This window comes from Camelina sativa, chromosome 9 (assembly GCF_030686135.1).
Source record: "Camelina sativa cultivar CO46 ecotype springtype chromosome 9, ASM3068613v1".
Lineage (NCBI taxonomy): Eukaryota > Viridiplantae > Streptophyta > Magnoliopsida > Brassicales > Brassicaceae > Camelina > Camelina sativa.
This window is the reverse complement of record NC_141888.1, coordinates 22,178,174-22,199,180: the sequence shown is the minus strand read 5'-3', so window position 1 is coordinate 22,199,180 and position 21,007 is coordinate 22,178,174. Positions and strand designations below refer to the sequence as shown.

General features: G+C 35.5%; 3 protein-coding genes, 1 long non-coding RNA gene and 2 pseudogenes across 7 annotated transcripts; 3 read left to right on the top strand and 3 right to left on the bottom strand.

Annotated features, from left to right (window-relative positions):
- Positions 1 to 498: 498 nt before the first annotated feature.
- LOC147938513 (uncharacterized) lies at positions 499 to 6,981 on the top strand (annotated as a pseudogene).
- Positions 6,982 to 7,433: 452 nt separating this feature from the next.
- LOC147938512 (serine/threonine-protein kinase SRK2D) lies at positions 7,434 to 10,201 on the top strand. Of its 2 annotated transcripts, none has more exons than XM_087464650.1 (9): positions 7,434 to 7,953; positions 8,261 to 8,335; positions 8,430 to 8,531; positions 8,633 to 8,686; positions 8,798 to 8,890; positions 9,085 to 9,177; positions 9,269 to 9,373; positions 9,477 to 9,575; positions 9,665 to 10,201. In XM_087464650.1, the coding sequence occupies exons 1-9, from the start codon at positions 7,777 to 7,779 to the stop codon at positions 9,953 to 9,955; spliced, it is 1,089 nt and encodes a 362-aa protein (XP_087320776.1). In that variant the 5' UTR covers positions 7,434 to 7,776; the 3' UTR covers positions 9,956 to 10,201. The 2 variants fall into 2 exon arrangements, 1 of the variants encoding a protein (XP_087320776.1); XR_015565937.1 differs by having other exon boundaries at positions 7,577 to 7,953; positions 8,798 to 8,907.
- Positions 10,161 to 11,592, bottom strand: LOC104711593 (RPW8-like protein 3; annotated as a pseudogene). Its single transcript, XR_015565938.1, has 2 exons — positions 11,226 to 11,592; positions 10,161 to 10,636 (listed from the first exon to the last, which is right to left on the bottom strand). The product of XR_015565938.1 is annotated as an RPW8-like protein 3 (transcript).
- A 4,011-nt stretch (positions 11,593 to 15,603) lies between these two features.
- On the bottom strand, positions 15,604 to 16,691 carry LOC104711590 (RPW8-like protein 3). The gene is made up of 2 exons (XM_010428289.3): positions 16,321 to 16,691; positions 15,604 to 16,094 (listed from the first exon to the last, which is right to left on the bottom strand). The coding sequence occupies exons 1-2, from the start codon at positions 16,614 to 16,616 to the stop codon at positions 15,749 to 15,751; spliced, it is 642 nt and encodes a 213-aa protein (XP_010426591.2). The 5' UTR covers positions 16,617 to 16,691; the 3' UTR covers positions 15,604 to 15,748.
- Positions 16,692 to 19,472: 2,781 nt separating this feature from the next.
- LOC147938511 (methylesterase 10-like) lies at positions 19,473 to 20,608 on the top strand. Its single transcript, XM_087464014.1, has 3 exons — positions 19,473 to 19,895; positions 19,998 to 20,135; positions 20,239 to 20,608. The coding sequence occupies exons 1-3, from the start codon at positions 19,512 to 19,514 to the stop codon at positions 20,518 to 20,520; spliced, it is 804 nt and encodes a 267-aa protein (XP_087320140.1). The 5' UTR covers positions 19,473 to 19,511; the 3' UTR covers positions 20,521 to 20,608.
- LOC147938510 (uncharacterized) lies at positions 20,237 to 21,004 on the bottom strand. Of its 2 annotated transcripts, none has more exons than XR_015565324.1 (2): positions 20,892 to 21,004; positions 20,237 to 20,775 (listed from the first exon to the last, which is right to left on the bottom strand). It is a non-coding gene; the product is annotated as an uncharacterized LOC147938510 (long non-coding RNA). The 2 variants fall into 2 exon arrangements; XR_015565325.1 differs by having other exon boundaries at positions 20,860 to 20,996.
- Positions 21,005 to 21,007: the final 3 nt, after the last annotated feature.

Sequence of the window (21,007 nt, the reverse complement as noted above, 5' to 3'; positions counted from 1 at the left end):
CCTAAAATTTCATTTCTTCCCTCTCTCTTTTTTTTGCTCGATTTTCACTGTCTATTTCCGAAATCCGACTTGTGTCCGACACAATTTTTACTCTCCCAACACAGATCTCCGACAATTTCACTCTCCGACACAGATCTTACTCAAAGTCTTTGCCAAATCGGATTGTCTCCCGAGTCTTTCCAGCTTCCCCTCGGTCGATTGTGGTTTTATTTTTCTGGTAAATCTCACTCTTTTGTACGAAATCTCAGTTTTGTTCATTCTTTCGATCTAGAGTTTTATTGTTCTGATTCTTCTGATATGTTTCTAATTTGTTACTTTCGTTTTTTTGTCGGTCGATTTCAAGGAAAAGTGAAGACAATCTAGAAGGTATTTCACTCCAACTTGGTCGATTTCGTTTTTTTGTTTTTTTTTTGTTGGTCGATTTCGTTCTTTTTTGTTGTGACTTAACGTGAGTGTATCTGATTACTTGTGTGCACATTTGGTCGGAGCTGTTGTAACATGGATAAAACTTGGGTCTGGTTACCAAGGTATTAACTTGAATGTTCTTCATCCATATCATTTCAGATTCGGGTTTCTTAGATTTTGTTTCTCTGATTACTTTTGTACGTTTCTTTATTACTTACAGGAATAGTCTTGAGTATGAGCTAGGAGCAACTAAATTTGTGTTTGATTCAGCAAGATGTTTGGGTAATCTATCAGATATGTTTTGTCCTTGCGTTGACTGTCGCAATGTGGTTCATCAGTCAAATGAGACAGTGTTGGAGCATCTGGTTATTAGAGGGATGGATCTAAAGTACAAGAGAAGTAAATGTTGGAGTAAACATGGGGAGATAAGGAATGAAAAGACAGCGGATGCTGATACATCTGAGTACGAGGCTTTTGAGTTGATTAGGACAGCTTTTAAGTCGAGTGAAGGCAAGAAATTGTCTGAGAATCACAGTGTAGAAGAGTTGGAGGGTATTGACAGTAAAGAGGAAATCGAGTTTAGAAAGAAGTTAGAGGATGCAGAAACTCCCTTATACTCGACGTGTGCTAACTACACAAAGGTTTCTGCAATCATGGCACTTTACCGGATAAAGGTCAAGAGTGGGATGTCAGAGAACTTTTTTGAATGCTACCTGGAGAGAATGTGCTGCCTACGTCTACGGATGAGATGAAGAGATTTTTGAAGGTTTTTGGTTTTGGTTATGATTCCATTCATGCCTGCATAAATGATTGTATCCTTTATCGGAAGCAATATGCGGAGTCAACAAGCTGTCCAAGATGTGCTGAATCAAGATGGGAAACAGATAATATAACCGGTGAGGAGAGGAAAGGGATTCCAGCAAAGGTGCTACGGTACTTTCCAATAAAAGATAGATTTAGGAGGATGTTTAGATCAAAACGGTTGGCTAAGGATTTGCGTTGGCACTTTACTAATGCTAGTGAAGATGGTACAATGCGGCATCCAGTGGACTCCTTGACTTGGATCCAGGTAAACGATAAATGGCCAGAGTTTGCTGGGGATGCTAGAAACCTTAGACTAGGAATTTCTACTGATGGGATGAATCCGTTCGCTATCCAAAACACCAAATACAGCACATGGCCGGTGTTCTTAGTCAATTACAATATGGCTCCAACGGAGTGTATGAAAGAAGAAAACATCATGTTGTCAATGTTGATACCTGGACCAACCGCACCAAGCAACAATATTGATGTATATCTACAGCCGCTGATAGATGACCTAAAAGAGTTATGGAATGATGGTATGGAGGTTTATGACTCGTTTAAGCAGGAGAGTTTCACTCTAAGAGCTATATTGTTGTGGAGTATCACTGACTATCCAGCATTAGGTACATTATCTGGATGTAAAGTGAAAGGGAAGCAAGCGTGTATTGTCTGTGGGAAGGATACACCTCATAGGTGGTTAAAGTTCAGCCGCAAACATGTATATATGGGTAACAGGAAGCGTTTGAGACCTGGACATCCTTACAGACGTAAGAAATGGTGGTTTGACAATACGGTGGAGGTTGGTACTGCAAATAGAATTCAGAGTGGAGCAGAAATACTTGAGAGCCTTAAAGATTTTAGGAATGAATTTGGTAGACCTTTAGATAAGAAAGGCGAGAGAAAAAGAGTTGAGGCAGATGTTGATGATGCAAGTTCAGCTGATGAATATGAAGAAGGCGATGATCAATGGCGGTGGAAAAAAAGATCAATCTTCTTTGACTTACCTTATTGGAAGGTTAGTAGAAATTAATAAATGAAATTTCAATTTGGTTCTTAAATTTAACTACTATAGTGTGTTTCTGATTTTCACTTGTTGAATGGATATTGCAGTATCTGCCTGTGAGGCATAATATTGATGTCATGCACGTGGAAAAGAATGTGTCTGATGCACTATTATCTATTCTAATGCATAGTGGAAAATCCAAGGATGGGTTATAAGCAAGGAAAGATTTAGAAGACATTGGTATTCGAAGCAACTTACATGCGGAGATACGTGGGAAGAGAACCTACTTACCTCCAGCTGCGTATTGGCTTTCTAAGGAGGAGAAACGTAAATTGTGCAGAAGGTTATCCAAATTCAGAGGTCCTGATGGATATTGTGCCAACATCTCCAATTGTGTGTCAGTATATCCTCCCAGCATTGGTGGTCTCAAGTCACATGACCATCATGTCATAATGCAGAACCTGTTTCCGGTGGTTTTGAGAGGTTTACTGCCTAAAGGACCTCGTATAGCAGTGAATCGAGTATGCAATTACTTCAACAGGCTGTGCCAACGTGTAATTGATCCAGAGAAGCTAATTACACTAGAATTAGAGTTCGTGGAAACAATGTGTCAGTTGGAGAGATACTTTCCACCATCTCTTTTTGACATTATGTTTCACCTGCCAATACACCTAGCAAGAGAAGCACGCTTGGGTGGCCCTGTACACTTCAGATGGATGTACCCTTTTGAGAGGTAATTTCTATGTTCTATATATTTAAGATGTTAAATAATCTTGTATGGCCATAATTATAATGAGTTTTCTTATGTACATGTAGATACATGAAGACACTAAAGGCATATGTGAAGAATTTTGCAAGGCCAGAAGCTTGTATGGCTGAAGGCTACTTGGCGGGTGAATGCCTTGCGTTTTGTTTAGAGTTTCTTCAGAAGTCTGTTCCAGTTGAAGAAACACTTGCTCGCAATGAAGATGTTGAGGTAGATGAACATGTCCTTGAAGGTCGACCACTGCAGAAAGCCACAGAAAAGATTCTCACAGATAAAGAGCGAGACATAGCTCATCGGTATATTCTCATGAATACAGCAGTCATGGAACCATATATTGAGTAAGGGTAAATTTTATTGAGTTTTATATTTACAATCTTGGACTTTTATGAAATATGAGTCTAACTATGTGTAAAAACAGGTTGCATTTGGAAGAACTGCAAGCTATAGATGCAAGATGCGCAAAGAATTCAACTCTATTATGGAAATATCATAACGAAAGGTTCCCACAGTGGATTAAAAAAAAGGTTAGAAGAATGTCAAATATCAATTTGTTAGTTATAAATTTGATTGTGGTTGTGTTCATGACAAATAATTGTTTTTTGTTAACTGCTAGATACCAAGTAACTCGAAGGACCATTCTAGTAGGCTGAGATGGCTTGCTTTTGGACCAAGACATATCGCTCAAACTTATAAGGGTTTTGTAGTAAACGGCCATCGCTTTCAAACAGATGATGTCAAGAGGAAGACTCAGAATAGTGGAGTAACTTATGAAGCATTCTCTATGTGTAGAGCTAGTTCTAAAGATACGAGACAAATGGCAGACATAGTAGCATTCTATGGAGTGATAAAGGAGATCGTATTGATGGACTACCACATGTTCCATGTTCCATTATTTAGGTGTAGTTGGGCTAACAAAGGGAATGGAGTGAAAGAGGAAGAGGGGTTCACACTTGTCAATCTCCATATGAATCAGACATCATTCTTAAATGATCCTTTCATTCTGGCATCGCAAGCTAAACAAGTTTTTTACTCCAGAGATGATGAGAACTCACCTTGGTATGTTGTTATGCGGGCACCACCAAGAGGGTACAACATGATGGACACAGTAGATGAGTTAGTTCCTGCACAATCATCAGTCCAGCCAATTGAAGATTTAGGAGATCATGAGACTGATGATGACAGTTTTTGTGTTAGGGATGATTGTGAAGGTGTTCTAGTATAAGATTTAATTAAAAACTTGATTGTGTTTCAGGTAACCAAAGATGATGAAACCTGTAGCTGATAAAGTAGTTCGTCGCAGTAAGCGCCAGGCGGGAGTTGATGTGAGTCCTGTATTATCCTTGAGGAAGAAGAAAAACAAGAAGGCTCATGTAACTGAAGGAGATAATAATGCAGAGGAACCAGATCAGAGTGTTGAGATAATGCAAAATGTAACTGAAGGAGATAAGAACGCAGAGGAACCAGATGTTGGAGAAAGAGATGAGACTGAAGCAGAAGAAGACTCACCCCGTGTACAAGAATCTAACGCCTCTGAAACACAAACACAACAATCAGATAACATAAAGAAGAAGTCAAGAGGTCCAACGAGAATGCGCAAAGTGGCAAAGCATGATGACGATAAGGTGGATGTGGAGTTTAATGCTATGGGTGAGCATGTTGGCAGTGGATCAGTGACACTCTCCTCTTTCCTTGGTCCTCTTGTGAGAGAGCATGTGCCAGTACTGCTAGATGACTGGAGACATCTCGATGAAAGGACAAAAGACGTGATGTGGGAAGAAATTCAGGTAAGCTTGACTAAGTGTATATCTATCTATTAATAATCTGTAAATGATTTTAATGTTTTAAGTTGGCAATGTCTGACAGGTAAGGTTCAATTTGAAAGAAGATTGGCAAAAAGAAGCACTCTTAAGGCAAATGGGTGGGTTGTGGAGGGCTTCTAAATCTACGCTTTCTAGAAAAGTTCGAGCTACTAAAAGCAAGGTCAAATTACAGGAACTAAAGCCTAGCAACATCCAATGTGCATCAGCTTGGAACAGTTGGGTGAATAAATTGAATAGCACAGCTTCTAAGGTTATTAAAAAACTTCCCATTGATTATTTAACTTTTTTTGTGTATATTACTTATGGCCATTTCTTTGTGTCAATAGGAGAAAAGTGAAAAATTCAGACGTATGAGGAAGGGTCAAATTCCTCACACCACCAGCCGCAAAGGAATGGTTCGCTTAGCTCATGAGATGGTATGTGTGCTTCTATATTGAATTGGTTGGTTGTATGACTACTTGAGATATTATAGAATTGGTTGGTTGTACTTGTAGAAAAGAAAGAGTTCTGATCCTAGGAAAGTTACTAGAAGTAAGGTGTGGATAGCAGGACATACACATTCTGATGGAAGACCTGTGAGGGAAGAATTTGCAGAAACGATTGTAAGAATCACCAATCATAATGTTTGTTCTTTAAGTTATTTGAAAGTAGTTTATATATGTTGTGTATCAATTTTTATTTCAGGAAAAGATCAAGACAATTGATAGTGAAATGGACTCCACAACCACGGATAATGTTAGAGACGATGCTGTGAGTCAGGTACTTGGAAAAGACAAACCAGGAAGACTTAGAGGCATGGGCAGAGGCGCTACTATTACCAAGATGGCATTCTTACAGACTAGAGACTCCCATGTCCAGAAGCTTGAAGCTACTCAAGCAGAATTACTTACCAAGATTGCAGATTTGGAGAATGTGGTCAGTAACTTAGCTGGTAAAAAGGTAACTATTTTAAACTGGTTCTGTCATGATGTGAAATTTTAAGATGTAATTTTGATTTAGATACCAACTTATATGGATGTTTTGGTTATCATGTCCTTGCAGAGTCATGATCCGGTTTCGCAGTCTGACTTAAGCGATGCTACCAAAGGAGGAATTAGGTGCCAGCTACTGGATTGGTGTTCGGCTAATGATGTGGTTGTTGGTGAAGGAGAATACTGTTCCAGTGAACCTACATATAAGATTGGTCGCATTCCATTGGGTCCTAATGCAGCAGCTGTAATTGTGAAGTATGCATCAATCCCAGAAGCATATATCTGGAGACCTACTCCAACCATTGTCTCCCTTAGTCAAGCTGTAGGAGGTAAAATCGCATGGCCCACTGACAAGATAATATTAGACGATCCCCTATCCCAACCTCCTACCACTGTTAGTGAAGAGGTAAATTACGACTGCTGTATTTCTCTCTAGAATAATGTGAATTAGATTATAATTTGACTGTATATTTTTTGCGACTCGTTAGCAAACGGATGCATCACTAGGAAGAGTTCACATCTTTGATTATTGGAATGGAAATGGGGATTTGATTGCTGAGGGTCTGTTGTTGTCAACTGATGCTAAACATTTGGTGAACGATATTGCACTGGGACCAAATGCTGTAGTTGTTAAGGTCCAGCTAGTGGTAAACCCGGATGCTTATTTATGGAGACCAATGCCTGAATTCTCAATCATGGGTGATGCACTAAATGAGACCATAGCATGGCCTATTGATAAGATAAACCTAATCCAAACACTTCCAACCGATGAATCAACCAGGAAATCAAGTCAGGTAAGTTTTTGCAACTAGTTTTTTTGCATGTCTGAATGGTTGAAACTTTGATTGCAATTGTTGATCTGATGATGTGTTATAATTTTTGGTTATAGAGTGCTAGTCCCAGCACTTGTAGTAGCAGCAAATGTGCCAAACAGAAGTGTATTCTGTTGGATATTGATAACTCTGGGCAGAGAGTTGCCACCGGTCGTGTATCCTCAACTGATCCAGCAGAGAAGGTTCATTTCGTCCCTTTAGGTCCCAATGCTAGCAAGGTATGGGTAGAGGTTTCAAAGGTTGATGGTGCTAGAGTATGGAGAGCAAACTCTGAGGTTGAATTCATAGCTGATGCAGTCGGAACCACTGTGGCTTGGCCTAATGACAAGATTATATTCATTTGAGGCTGACACATTTGAATTTTATGTAGTACTATGAACTTGTATCTTTAGAATGTCTGTGGCTTTGTAACATTCAATCTTATTGGATATTTTAAATTTCTATTAAACAAATCAAAATTTCTATCAATTAAAAAAAATAATATAATAAAAAATAAATAATTAAAATAAATAATAAAAAAATAAATGTAAACAATTACATTTATATAAATGCTATATTAATATTTAAAACAATAATTTGAAAACGCTGTTATAGAATATTTAATTGCAGACGCACAAATGCTATGGTAGCCGCGAATACAATAGCAGAACAAAAAAATACTATATAAAGTGTCTGATCTATAATGACGGGCACAGATATAGCGTTTGTTAAAACGCTATAATATTGATAGATAGCTTTATTCGGATGCTATTAAAACCCAATTTTCTTGTAGTGAATTACGGATAAACAAAAAAATCTTTTACAAGACAAAGATGGAGTGAAGCCAAAAACAACTTAAAAAATCAACAAAACGCGGCGGCTTTTGTCGTATCAATAACAGATTAAAAATATCAAACAAAACAAAAACGGCGTCGTTTCAAAGCACTCTCTCTCTCTCTTTGTCCTCTTATCTAACTTGGAGAGCGACCAATAATTGGCTTTTGTCTTTCTCATTTGTTGATCCAATCTTTTTCCCCCAACCCCCAAATTTATCCAAATCCCTTCTTTGAGATATTTTTGCTTGGAAGCTTCTTCTTCTTCTTCCTTCCTCTTCCTCTTCTAGATTCTCAGCTACTACTGAGAGATCTGATGTGATTTGAGAAATAGTAGACTAAGAGAGAGAGAAACAAAAAAAATGGATCCGGGGAGTAATACACCGATCATGCCGATTGATTTACCGATTATGCACGACAGTGATCGTTACGACTTCGTCAAAGACATCGGGTCTGGTAACTTCGGCGTAGCTCGTCTTATGACCGATAGGGTTACCAAGGAGCTTGTTGCTGTTAAGTACATCGAGAGAGGTGAAAAGGTTTGCTTTTTATCATAACCCTTTTACTTAAATATTTCAATACGGATTAAAATATTTGATATTTATAGGCTTTTAGTGATGCTGATGATGATGATGATGATGATGATCCCCAAAGTTTCGGTTTTTTTGTTAGTTTCTAGATTTAGTACCTTCCCTTTTTATCTGATCCAGTTTGCTTTTTTAATTCTGTTTTCTGTTACTATGATTAAATGCTTCCAAAGTTTTCTCCTTTCTTTAATTCGTTTCAGTTTAATGCTTTTTATTTTGTATTTGAATTTGTTGTGATAATACTTTTTGTGTTTAACAGATTGATGAGAATGTTCAGAGGGAGATTATCAATCATAGATCACTGAGGCATCCTAATATTGTCAGGTTTAAAGAGGTATAATACACCTTTGATGTTTCTTCCTTTGTGTGTTTTGTATGTGGTAAGGCAGAGGGGTTTGAGTTTGTTTTGTGTTTTGTTATGGTTTTAGGTGATTTTGACGCCTACCCATTTAGCTATTGTTATGGAGTATGCTGCTGGTGGAGAACTTTATGAGCGGATTTGTAATGCTGGGAGGTTTAGTGAAGATGAGGTTTTGATTCTGATTATCTTACTTCTCTTACTTCTGTGTTGCGGTATCGATGTCCTAGTACTGATCTTTGAGTGTTTTTTTTTTTTTGTTTTAATGTATAGGCTCGGTTCTTCTTTCAGCAGCTTATATCTGGTGTTAGCTATTGTCATGCAATGGTGTGCAGAGCAATGTTCTTTTAGTTTGAATTTTTTCTCTTTCTCTTTTGTTTCTTTCTGAGAGTTTAATGATTCACTCTGGTAATATTATGTTTTGATTTCCCTATGAAGCAAATATGCCATCGGGATCTGAAACTGGAGAATACATTGTTGGATGGAAGCCCTGCCCCTCGTTTGAAAATATGTGATTTTGGATATTCCAAGGTACTATTTCTCTCAAGGTTTGTTCTCTGAATTCCAAGTTTGTATATGCTTCGACATGGCCCTGCGCAAATCAGTGGGGAACATCTTGAGACTCCTCGTTGTGCTTCTTATTTTCTCATGTTCTTTTGCCTATCATGTCTTTCCTACTACTGATTTATCATTGAAGCCCTAACCGATGCATTTCTTTTCTTCAGTCTTCTGTTCTTCATTCCCAACCAAAGTCAACTGTTGGTACACCTGCATACATTGCACCAGAGATTCTTCTTCGACAGGAATATGATGGCAAGGTAAGCCCCTGAGACCAATTCCTCTGTCTACATTTATACCACAATATTTTCTTTGAGTTGTCACTGAATTTTGTGGTGTTACAATACCCAGCTTGCAGATGTATGGTCATGTGGCGTAACCTTATATGTAATGTTGGTTGGAGCATATCCATTTGAGGATCCACAAGAGCCAAGAGATTATCGAAAGACAATACAAGTAAAGCTTTTTTTCTAAGTTCTTTATCCACCACCTTCTTATACTCATTATCCTTCAAACTTGATTGTATTGAGTTTGCTTCTTCGTTGACCCTAAAACGCAGAGAATCCTTAGTGTCACATACTCAATCCCAGAGGACTTACACCTTTCACCAGAATGTCGACATCTAATATCGAGGATTTTCGTTGCTGATCCTGCAACAGTAAGTCCTACTCTTTGGAAAAAAAACTCTGTTCTTGAAAGCATTTTTGAGTTCTGAATAAACAAATTGAGAGATCCAATGTGGTGCAGAGAATCACAATTCCAGAGATCAAATCCGATAAATGGTTCTTGAAGAATCTTCCAGGTGACTTGATGGATGAGAACAGAATGGGAAGTCAGTTTCAAGAACCAGAGCAGCCGATGCAGAGCCTTGACACAATCATGCAGATAATATCAGAGGCTACGATTCCAACTGTTCGTAACCGTTGCCTTGATGATTTCATGGCTGATAATCTTGATCTAGACGATGACATGGATGACTTTGATTCTGAATCTGAGATTGATGTTGACAGTAGTGGAGAGATAGTTTATGCTCTCTGAGATTCTGAGGACAAAAGTCTGTTTTGTCCGTACTGTTGAGACACACCAGTGGAGTTTTGTCTTAGCTCCACCTCCATCCTTCATTTTGGGACCGTTTTGTTGGTTTTTTTAACTCTACAAACTTTGGATTCACATACATATATGTAATGTACTGTAATGTGTAATATATTTATGTATTTCTCTTTGTTTAATCACTATTGGCACATTTTATACAAATTATATATGGCATTAGAAATTTGAGGAAAATTATTCCTAAGTTGAATCTACATACATTTTATGTTATTCATATCACTACATTAGAGAGATTTGACATGATTGGGTCATCGAGAAATCATTACTTCCAAACAAATCGGATTTCGTGGTTTTTGTTCCGTGTTCTTGAACTCCACCCGATGTGGATATCAATCTTCGGTTTAGATCCATCATTTGAACATTCACCACTTTTCTCGGAAGATGGGTCTGTTTCTCCGACAATATCTTGACTAGTACTTTGCGATGTGCTATGATTGCTCTTAAAACAAGTACAATCCGATGGTTGACGCATGATTTCGTCAAGTTTAGTGTTCATTTCAGAAATCTTGGCCTTGAGTTCTTTGATATCTGCCCATTGATTTGACTTGAACATCCACTTCTACCATCCATCTTAATGTAGCTTCTAACTCTATGAATTTCTTCCAGTACCTAAAGATAAACAACAAAATTATTATTCACATGCTATTGTATAGAACATGATATAGGTTTTGTTAGATTTAGTGTTGGGCATTATGGAAATGGCATAGAAACCATTAATTAGCACAAACCACTAGGTTATGTATCATTGTCCGCTAACGATCTTCTAAATAAACAAAAAAAATTATGATCCAAACTATCATTTGGATACAGCAAATCAAGCTGAAAAAAACAACAGACTTAAACTTCAAAAAATTCTAGGTCTTAAATTGAAACCGAGTTAACCATTTATAATCTAAGAGATCTTATTTGAACATCATGAAACTAAGTCTATGTGACTATGTATGTCACGATATCAAGTTGTCAGTCTATGCATGTCATGGTATCAAATTATCAATCTAAGTTTTTAATGGTGTTAACTTAGAAATCGGTTTGACAAAAAAAAAACAAACAAACAAACAAACAAACAAAAATTGCCACAAAGAAGAAGTTTTTTTTTTTTTTTTTTTTTTTTTTTCAAAACCATTAAACTAAATAAATTAGGCGACATCACATATATAAACCAAAAGAAATTTATGGATTTCAAGTAATATATACAAACCTGTACTTCTTGCATATGTTTATGCGTCTGACTTCCGCATAACCCTCAACAAGAGAAACAGCTTTTCCTAGGTGAAGCTTAAGACTTTCGTTGACTTCCCTTAATGATGAATCTTCCACTTTACTGCGCTTATCGATTTGAGCCACCAACGGAGTGATACTAGTGATTGTATCCTTGAGACGGTTTAAGATAAATCTTGTGGTTAGAGATCTATCTTTTGCTCTTTTGATGGCGTTTTGAAGGACTTGGAGACCAACTCCTAAAGAAGCCCCTATAATAGCCTCACTAATCGGCATTTTCTTGAGATTAGTTCTTTAGCTCTCGAGGTGTATGTATATATATGGAGGAGGAATCTATGTACATGGAACCATTGAAGAGTCTTTTGTTTAACCCTCAACTAAAGACACTAATTTATACCGATCGATCATCTCTCTTTCTTCTATGTGAAAGGAATAGACGGATCTATATCAACTTGCATTGCGGTATTAAAGCACGTCAAAATTCATTAAATTACGAAGAAGATGTGAAAATCGTTCTCAATGATTGATGACTTTGCAGACGTACGTCATACATATGTAGATTTGCTCATCATGTGTGTAATGTATATGATCAATGCAATGTTCGTAAATACAAACAATTTCGGTAAATAAATACCTACCATTAACACTAACACTCAAATCTATGACTTTTTAACATATGATCAGTCAAATTTTTACATTTGATTATTTCAGTTCTTTTTTTTGGCCTATGACACATATGCCACATGAAAATTTTAAGGCAAAACAAAACGCGTTTTGTGATGTTCGCAATTTGGTTTCTCCATCTTCAGATTTAGGATTGCCATTTGAGCAGCCATCTTTGACTCCAACTATGTTCTGATTAGTAATATCCTCATCAGATCTAATACAATATCTCGGTTGACGCATGATTCATCTATCATCTATAACTGTCCTAACTCTTTTGATTCTTCTCTTGTACCAAAAGAACATTGAACATTTGTATGTTATTACATGAAAAAATGAAATTTGGTATAGTGGTGGTGATATGAAATTAAGCCAGTAACTGAAACATTTTATTGTAATTAAAATGTAAGGAGGTATATGTTATTTATCCAAAAAAAAAAAATAAATAAAAATTGAAACCTTTTTTTTTTGTGGCTGAGCGTGTCATTCACGTTTACCCCATCTGACTTTTCACATAGTGTGATGGTTTTTTCTTTTATTTTCGATGTTATAGTGCTATTTTCCTTACTATGTTTTCTAAGTTGGCTAGTGGGCAAAATCGCCCTTTAAGTGAACGATGCATGCAACAAGAAATTGTGGTTGAAAAGATTTCCTACCATATACTTTTGATTTTTTCGAGAGACGATTGTCGTAGGAAATTGGAAGCAGCATGTGAATAGAGAAAATAAGATTTGTATTATTATTGTTGTTCTGGTATTGAATAGAATGATAAAACTTATATATAAAAACAAACCATAACCAAAGAATATAATTAAAGGGATTACATAGAATAATATATAGTTAATATATATTAGAGTAATAGATGAGATTTGAGTAATTATTGGTGATACTGATATGGATGGTAATACTTTTTCTTTAGCTCCCTTAATCTAAAAGGGGATGATGAAGTATACATAGACACCAGAAGCAACGTCTTAAGATTAATTTCTTGGGAATTTGGTAGGAAAGTATTCTACGAATACAATGTTGTATGAATTTCATAAGAAATGCGTAGAAAAGTTTCCTACCAATTTATTATGAACAGTATTTCATAGGTTAATTTATGGTAGGAAAAACATAGGTCTTATTTAACATGTGACATTTTATTAACTTCTACACAAGTAGAAGTATAAAAGAAGGTAAACATGTGGTGGTGTAAACTTAGGAACGGTGAACAATTTCTTAGGAAATTTGTAGAAGTTGTAAGAAAAAAAACTATATATATAAGAAAAAAAATTGTTCATGTCTTGTGTGGTCTATTTTTCAGCTTGATTATAACTTTATCCCTATTATAGTTTTGGTTATTTTTCTACCATGGGTGTGATTTACTGGTTTAGATTATCATTAAAAATGAGTTTTAAATCTGATTGTTACTAACAGATAATAATAATAAATAATTAAATTATTGAGTAATACAATGTATGTTTTTATGATTCCATAAGTAACATGCAAAGTTATTATGGTTACTCGATAAAACATAAAATATATATATTTGATTTTTAAAAACCTAAAAAGACATTTTCATAAATGGTAACATTTTATCAATATTACACCATGCTAAAACTTTTTCTACATTCAAATATTTCATGGGTGAAACGTATTCTTATACAAAATAAATGTAATAAATTTTAAAAAAAATTAGTTACATATTTTGTTTGTCAAATACGGATTTTGGATCCGGATAATAGTTTTATTCATAGCAAATTTATTTGAATTGATTTATTTCGCACATAGTGCAAGTTGTTACCTAGTTGTATATTTTTCAAAAGCATTCATATACCACAAAGTAGTGACCAAGATATAGTGGAAGAAACATATTGATCAAAAGAAAATATTTAATCTAAATCGAAGATTAATATATATCCACATTCGCTGGAGTTCAAGTAATTTGTAATCCACTTCGTTCAAGTAATCTGTAATCCACTTCGTCTTGAAGTAATAATTCTTGATGTACGATGAAACAACCCAACCCGTTTCTTTTTAAAAAATAATTTATAGTAACAATACAATTAAATACCTCAAAATATTTAATTACAACTCAAACAATTAACCAACAACAAATTAATATAAAACAAACATCAACATGCACAGTGTAAAAATATAAATCAAACTAGCACCTTAACCAAGATTTCAACAACAAAATAATATAACCAATAATAAAACCGAGACCCTAGATCATTCTCCTTCTCATCGCCATGATTCCACGTCACATACCTGCACACCAAAAACAACAATTGAGATACGTGAGTATTACTAGAAATACCCAATGAGGCGATCCTCTCATTTCCAAGTTATACACACAAGCAAATCAAGAGTACAACCACAAACAAAACATAACAAATCATCCATTAAATAGAACAGTCAATAACACATTCACCACACCTACACATCATCACACAAAACAAGTCATACAGCCTAATCGCTCAGATAAGCTCATGGTCAAGCACTCACCTTAGCAAGCTGATTTTAACAACAAATACAATCAGGAGAGACTCTCCTTGCTTCTGCAACAGTCCAGAAACATCCTACGACAAGTCACACAACCAAAAGCAACCTTGAAGCAAACTGGACAGAAACATCAGAAAGAACAGTCTCAAAGACGAAACCCTAAAATAAAAACCAATCGTTAACTATCAAATCCCTCCAGTAATAAGCTAGCCCTAGACATCACGAAGCTTCCCACAAAATTTCGTGCTGATTTGAAGCTAGACGAGACTACGATCTCAGTTACAATCATGGATGGTCCCAACTCGCGTCTGAGAAAACGTGTTTCAGAAAACTGCCAATAACTCACGGAGTTTAAACCCAAATTCACTTCAGTAAAAAGGAGAATGACGATGAAAGGCTCAGGAATAACTCTACCAACTTTCATAATCTTTGACAACGATTTGGTATGTCGAAACCGTTTCTTCCCAAACCATAACAATTCTGCTCCTTCTCTTTCTCTTTAACACAAAGCTTTGTTGATCTCTTTCTCATTCTCACCAAATAACAAGAGTTCTCTATCATTATCTCCCTCTCTCTGATCATAACCATTTCGACAACCACACACAAAAGAGAGGAGAAGAGGCATCACTTGATAAAAGAAATTTGGGTGTTGGTTTAATTAGACCGAAATTAATTAAAATCCACTCATTTGGTTTGTTCACCACAACCCAAAATATAATCCCAGAACACGGATGTTAAATATGATATGTTCAAATTGTAATACCCTAATGGTACTAATAGCCTTGCAATTGTAATACTATAGGGGTCAAAGAGACTCAATATCACACAATAGACTTATTAATTTTTTTATTATGCTAAATCAAAATTGTAATTAAAAGCAATGCAAAGACAGAATAAAAAAGTGTTGTAAATTCAAGGATTAAAAACGCTACGCATAGGGAATAATCTCAGGAAATTATGGAATGGCTGATAATCTTGATCTAGACGATGACATGGATGACTTTGATTCTGAATCTGAGATTGATGTTGACAGTAGTGGAGAGATAGTTTATGCTCTCTGAGATTCTGAGGACAAAAGTCTGTTTTGTCCGTACTGTTGAGACACACCAGTGGAGTTTTGTCTTAGCTCCACCTCCATCGTTCATTTTTGGACCGTTTTGTTGGTTTTTTAACTCTACAAACTTTGGATTCACATATATATATATATGTAATGTAATGTGTAATATATTTATGTATTCTCTTTGTTTGATCACAATCGGCACAATTTATAAAAAAAAAGTATATGACATTAGATATGACATTATAAAAAAAAGTCTAAGAGTGATTTGACACAATTGGTACGTCAAGAAATCATCACTTCATAACGAATCGGATTTCGTGGTCTTTGTTCTGTTTTCTTGAGCTCCAGCGAATTTGGATATCAATCTTCGGTTTAGATCCATCACTCGAGCATTCAGCGGTTTCTTCTGAAGGTTGGTCTGTTTCTTCTACAATATCTTGATTATTACTTTGTGATATGCTATTACTGCTCTTGAAACACATAAAGTTTGTTGGTTGACGCGTGTTTTCCTCAAGTTTAGTGTTCCTTTCAGACATTTTGGCCAAGAGTTCTTTGATATCTACCCACTGGTTGACTTGAACATCCACATCTACCATCCATCTTAATGAAGCTTCTAACTCTTTGATTCTTCTCTTATACCTAAAGTTGAAAACCACAAAAATGATGCGTACACATGTTATTTCATAAAACACAACTACATATTATTTCATTAAAAAAAAAAAAGAAAAAAAAAGAACAATTCTTCTCTTATACCTTAAGAGGTTTTTCAAGAGTACTAAACTAAGAAATAAGTGAGGCGCCTTCATATATACCGAAAGAAATTTATGTAACTAAGAAATTTATGTAACTATATTGTATACAAAACCTGAACTTCTTAAGTAAGTTTCTGCGTCTGAGTTCTGCATAAGCCTCGACAAGAGAAACAGCCTTTTCAAGGAGATGCTTAAGATCTTCAATAACTTTCCTCTGTGGATCTTCCACTTCTTCGCTAAGCTTATCAACTTGAGCCACCAACGGAGTGAGCCTAAAGATTGTTGCATCGAGACGGTCAAAGATGTATGCTGAGGTTAAAGATCTATCTATAGCTTTTTTGACGGCATAATGAAGGGCTTGGAGAACAAATCCAAGAGCAGGCCTTACCACAATCTCAACAACTGACATTATTCTTGGAAATTAGAATAATCGCGATTATGATCAGGAAGATGGGCTTCAGCTTTCGAGATTAATGTATGGAGGAGTGACAGGGGCGGATCTAAATGTAAAGTAGGTAGGGCACGCACGTGCCATCTCCCAAAGCTTAATTTACAAATTAGTTGTAACCAATCTTCTTCTTCTTTCGTATTTATACAAAGCATACGTTATACATATGTAGTTTTGGCTACTTAATGTTTATAATCCACTTATTATATCATCAACATCGTGTAAGAATAAGGCTACTAAATAAAAAAAATTTGGGCTTTTAAAGTTATTAAATGGGCCTTAGGTTGTGTTATGCAACCAAAGTAAGTTAGGATTGAGCTAATCTTGATACATTTTGGTTGTTGTTGTCAATCACAGATGTGTTATATAGTTTATATTAAGTGAAAACGTGAAACAACTATCATTGGTTCAGGAACAAAATTCAAATGGTCTTACTGGGAACAATGGTACATCAAATCTTAAAGTGACACAGGCTGCAAAATCACAAATTGGGAAAGTCCCACTATTCTAAAGTAGATGTTAGACCCGTGAGGTAAACATGTGTTATTCATTGGGGAAAGTGATATTTATCTTGTTCTCATCTTCTCTACCAATTACAGTAAAAGTATTTATATCAGGAAAGTAGCTTTGGTAGGACCTTGCTCATCCAATCCTATCACGAAGGTCATCATAATAATTCATAAACGAGAAAAATGTTCAGGTTCTTCCCATCAAACGATGGTGTCACAGTCATCTTTGTCCTCTAAAAGTCACTTTCCCCAGCTAGATTTACCAGTCTGCACTTATGCAATGCATGGTGCCCATCTTAAGATGCCTCAAACCGTTCATGATGAGGGGTTAACTCATCTTGTTGTCCACATTAGTTGCATTTACTGTTGAAAATGCCTTTTGATCGATCTGAACAGTCTTCTTCTGTGGTCATTCGTCATTTGATAGATCTATTGTCGATCTTTCTATATGTAGGACATGTTTACTATTTGTCTCGTCTCTTTCAACTCTTTGTTTTTCCCTCTCTCTTGCCCTTTAGTGTTTTCAAGCTTTTACACTATTTCTAAAATTGGATTGTCATTTCTACTTTTCCGCAATGAATTATTTGTTCTTTTTCTTATTTTTTCTCCTTGCGGTATATTGTCTTTTGAGAGTTTCTTTTGGCATTGGATTGTACTTGCGTAGTTGTATTTCCTTACAAGTTCTAAATTTATTAATTCTTAAGAAAAATAACCCCCCAAAATGATCTTTTAGTAGTATCACTATTAGGATATTGTAGAAAATAAATTGTATAAATATTGGATGAAGAAGCATAAAGACTTGTGCTATACTCTCAATCTATCTATCTTCAGAGATATTGTTTTAAATTTAGTATAAAAATAAGAAAAATAGACTGACTAGAATTATTAATAAGACTTGAGAGTTTGTAAAAAATGAAGAGCACTCTTTTTTTTTCATGGTCGGCAAGATGGCAATGAAGAGTCACTATATATTCGTAGGTTCATACCTTAACTTATACGTACTTTTGATGTACATTTATTGCTAAATCTATAAGTGTATACGCATATTAATTTATGTACGTATACTTAGATACACAAACTTAAAAATAGAAAATATGTTTGAGGATTCTTGAGTCATTTACTTATCTTTAACAAAAAAAATGTATAATATATATAGTAGTACAATCTAAGATTTCTTTCATATTTAAATTTAAAAATATATATCTCTCAAACAGAAAACTTAAAATTAAACATATAAATAAATGGATCACACCTAGTTCTTACTATTTTATCATTGTTCTCATACGTTATATTTCTCTGCTGTCAATTTTGCTTCTTCTCGTAACGTTTGGAAAACCAAATTTGACTCGAAAAAGTTCCAATGGCCTAAAATTGCCGAGTAGTGAATCATTTATTAACTAATCTGACAAGAATTAAAGAGAGAACAGTCTCACATTTGTCGATATGGATTTTCACAATGTTTTTCCCACGTGCTCAACTTTAACCGTCCAAGACTTTTTCTTTCGGTTTTTCTATCTTTTTTTGCGTAAAACCCTAAGTTAACCCACTAATGTTTATTCTTTTTTGTGTCTCGTTCTCTACTTTATACTATATCAGTTAGTCCACTAATTAAGAATAATCAACTACGTTATATTTATAACATTAACCACGTTTCACCCAAAAAAAACTAATATGTGACAAAATTATTATAGACATGTCAATGAATCGATAAGGATATATGTGAATCTATAGATAAACTTAATTTATGAAAGACAAACCTTGAACAAGAGGGTAAACATATTCTTAGATGAAAGTATGATTGCCGACAAAAAATAAAAATAAAAATGAAAAATAAAATATATAAGTATGATTGAGTTCATATTACACAAAAGAAAAATCAGAAATATGGTCCACTTCATATATTGTAGTAAACTAGTACTTCGACAATATATATATATATATATATATATATAATATATATAGCTGAAAATTATTATAAAATAAATAATAAATATGCATAGTCGCCAACCTGAAATTTTACATTTAAAGTGGTAAGGTATATCAACAAAAACTCTAAACCATACATTTTAAACCGTGAATACTAAATCTTGACGACAGTATAACCTAATCTTTTAAGACATTGTACCTGAATAAAATTGTCTATCTTTTAAATATCAAAATAGATTCACCCTATTTTTATAAAGATTTTCAAAGATTTTTTTCTTAATATCTTATAGTTATTCTTTGGATAAAAAATTCAACACGTGTCCTCAATTAAACCAATGTGTGCCCTGATGTTGATGGGTATGGCTGCCTATATAACAACACGAATTGGACGAAGATAACATGACTTACCAAACAATACCAAATGCAAACACAACACATGCAGCAACAACAACTCCATCACTTCGTCTTTGTCCACGGCTCATGTCATGGAGCATGGTGCTGGTTCAAACTAGCTGCAAAGCTCAAGGGTGATGGTCAACGTGTGACAGCTATCGAGCTTGGTGGGTCCGGGATCGACACGAGGCGGCTCGATGAGGTTCGTTTGGTGTCGGAGCATCTTGAGCCTTTGATGAGTTTCATGGAGTCTCTTCCTGCGAATGAGAAGGTGGTTCTCGTTGGTCATAGCTATGGTGGCATTGGAACTTCTCTCGCTATGGAAAGATTTCCGACCAAAGTCTCTGTTGGAATCTTCCTCTCTGCTTATATGCCGCACCATGATTCTCCTCCGGCGGTTTTGATTCAAGAGGTTCCGGAAATAAAATTATCTTTCTCTTATCTTGTTTGAGACCATATCCTTATGAACTTATCTGCTAATCGCATGTCACACATTTTGTTTGTATATATGCAGTACTTTAAGAGACTACCAGAGGGTTTCGCCATGGATAGTGAGTTTACATTCGAGGAAGGACCAGAACACCCTCCGAGTTCAGTTATGTTCGGTACTATTTTCATGAAGGAGAAGGCATATAGTAATTGCCAATTAGAGGTGAGTCTAAAGTTATGATTATAGCATAACGTAGTAGTTTCTATGTGAGTTAAGATAATCTTTGTCTGAGATCTGGTGGTCACTGTTGGTAATATGATTGCAGGATCTAGAATTAGCCATGGCGTTGGTGAAACCGAGCTGGTTATACGCTAAGGAATTGGGAGGTGAAGATTTGATATCCAAGGAGAGGTATGGATCTGGAAAGAGAGTGTTTATTGTCTGTGAAGGCGACAATGTGCTTCCAGAGGAGATTCAGAAGTGGATGATTAGTAACTACGAGCCTAACGAAGTGAGGAGGATTGAAGAAGCTGGTCACATGGCTATGCTCACTAAGCCACAACAGCTTTCTCAACTGCTACAAGAAATAGCAGCGAAATATAACTAAATGTAAAATGATAACAACCATGTATGATTTGAGCTCAATTACATCTATGATATGAATAAGAGAGTTTCAATATATGTGATTTTGGTTATTTCTACACTGTAACTTCGACATTTCACTGCTTACTGTATTTGGCTGGGGCAGTTTCACATTAGCTTGACAAGAGTATCTTATACCTTTCAGATATGGATTATGGAGGCAAGAACATAATGCTCTCTGTTTCACAGCAGGTGCAGCAACAACGAATTTAGGATCTCTCTGCAGAAACACAACTCATGTCAGCTACACTTATATCACAACCCCAAGAAATTCTATTCATGAGATTCTCTTTAACTTACATACAATTCAATTTTTTTTTTTTTGACGATACATACAATTCAATTTATGAGCCAATTAGTTTGCAATTTGATCTGGAAAGGAGTCTTCTTTGTGTTGGCATCTGATCCTTCTCTCTCAGAGAATCTCAGCTGAGAAGCTAAACTGAGAGGTT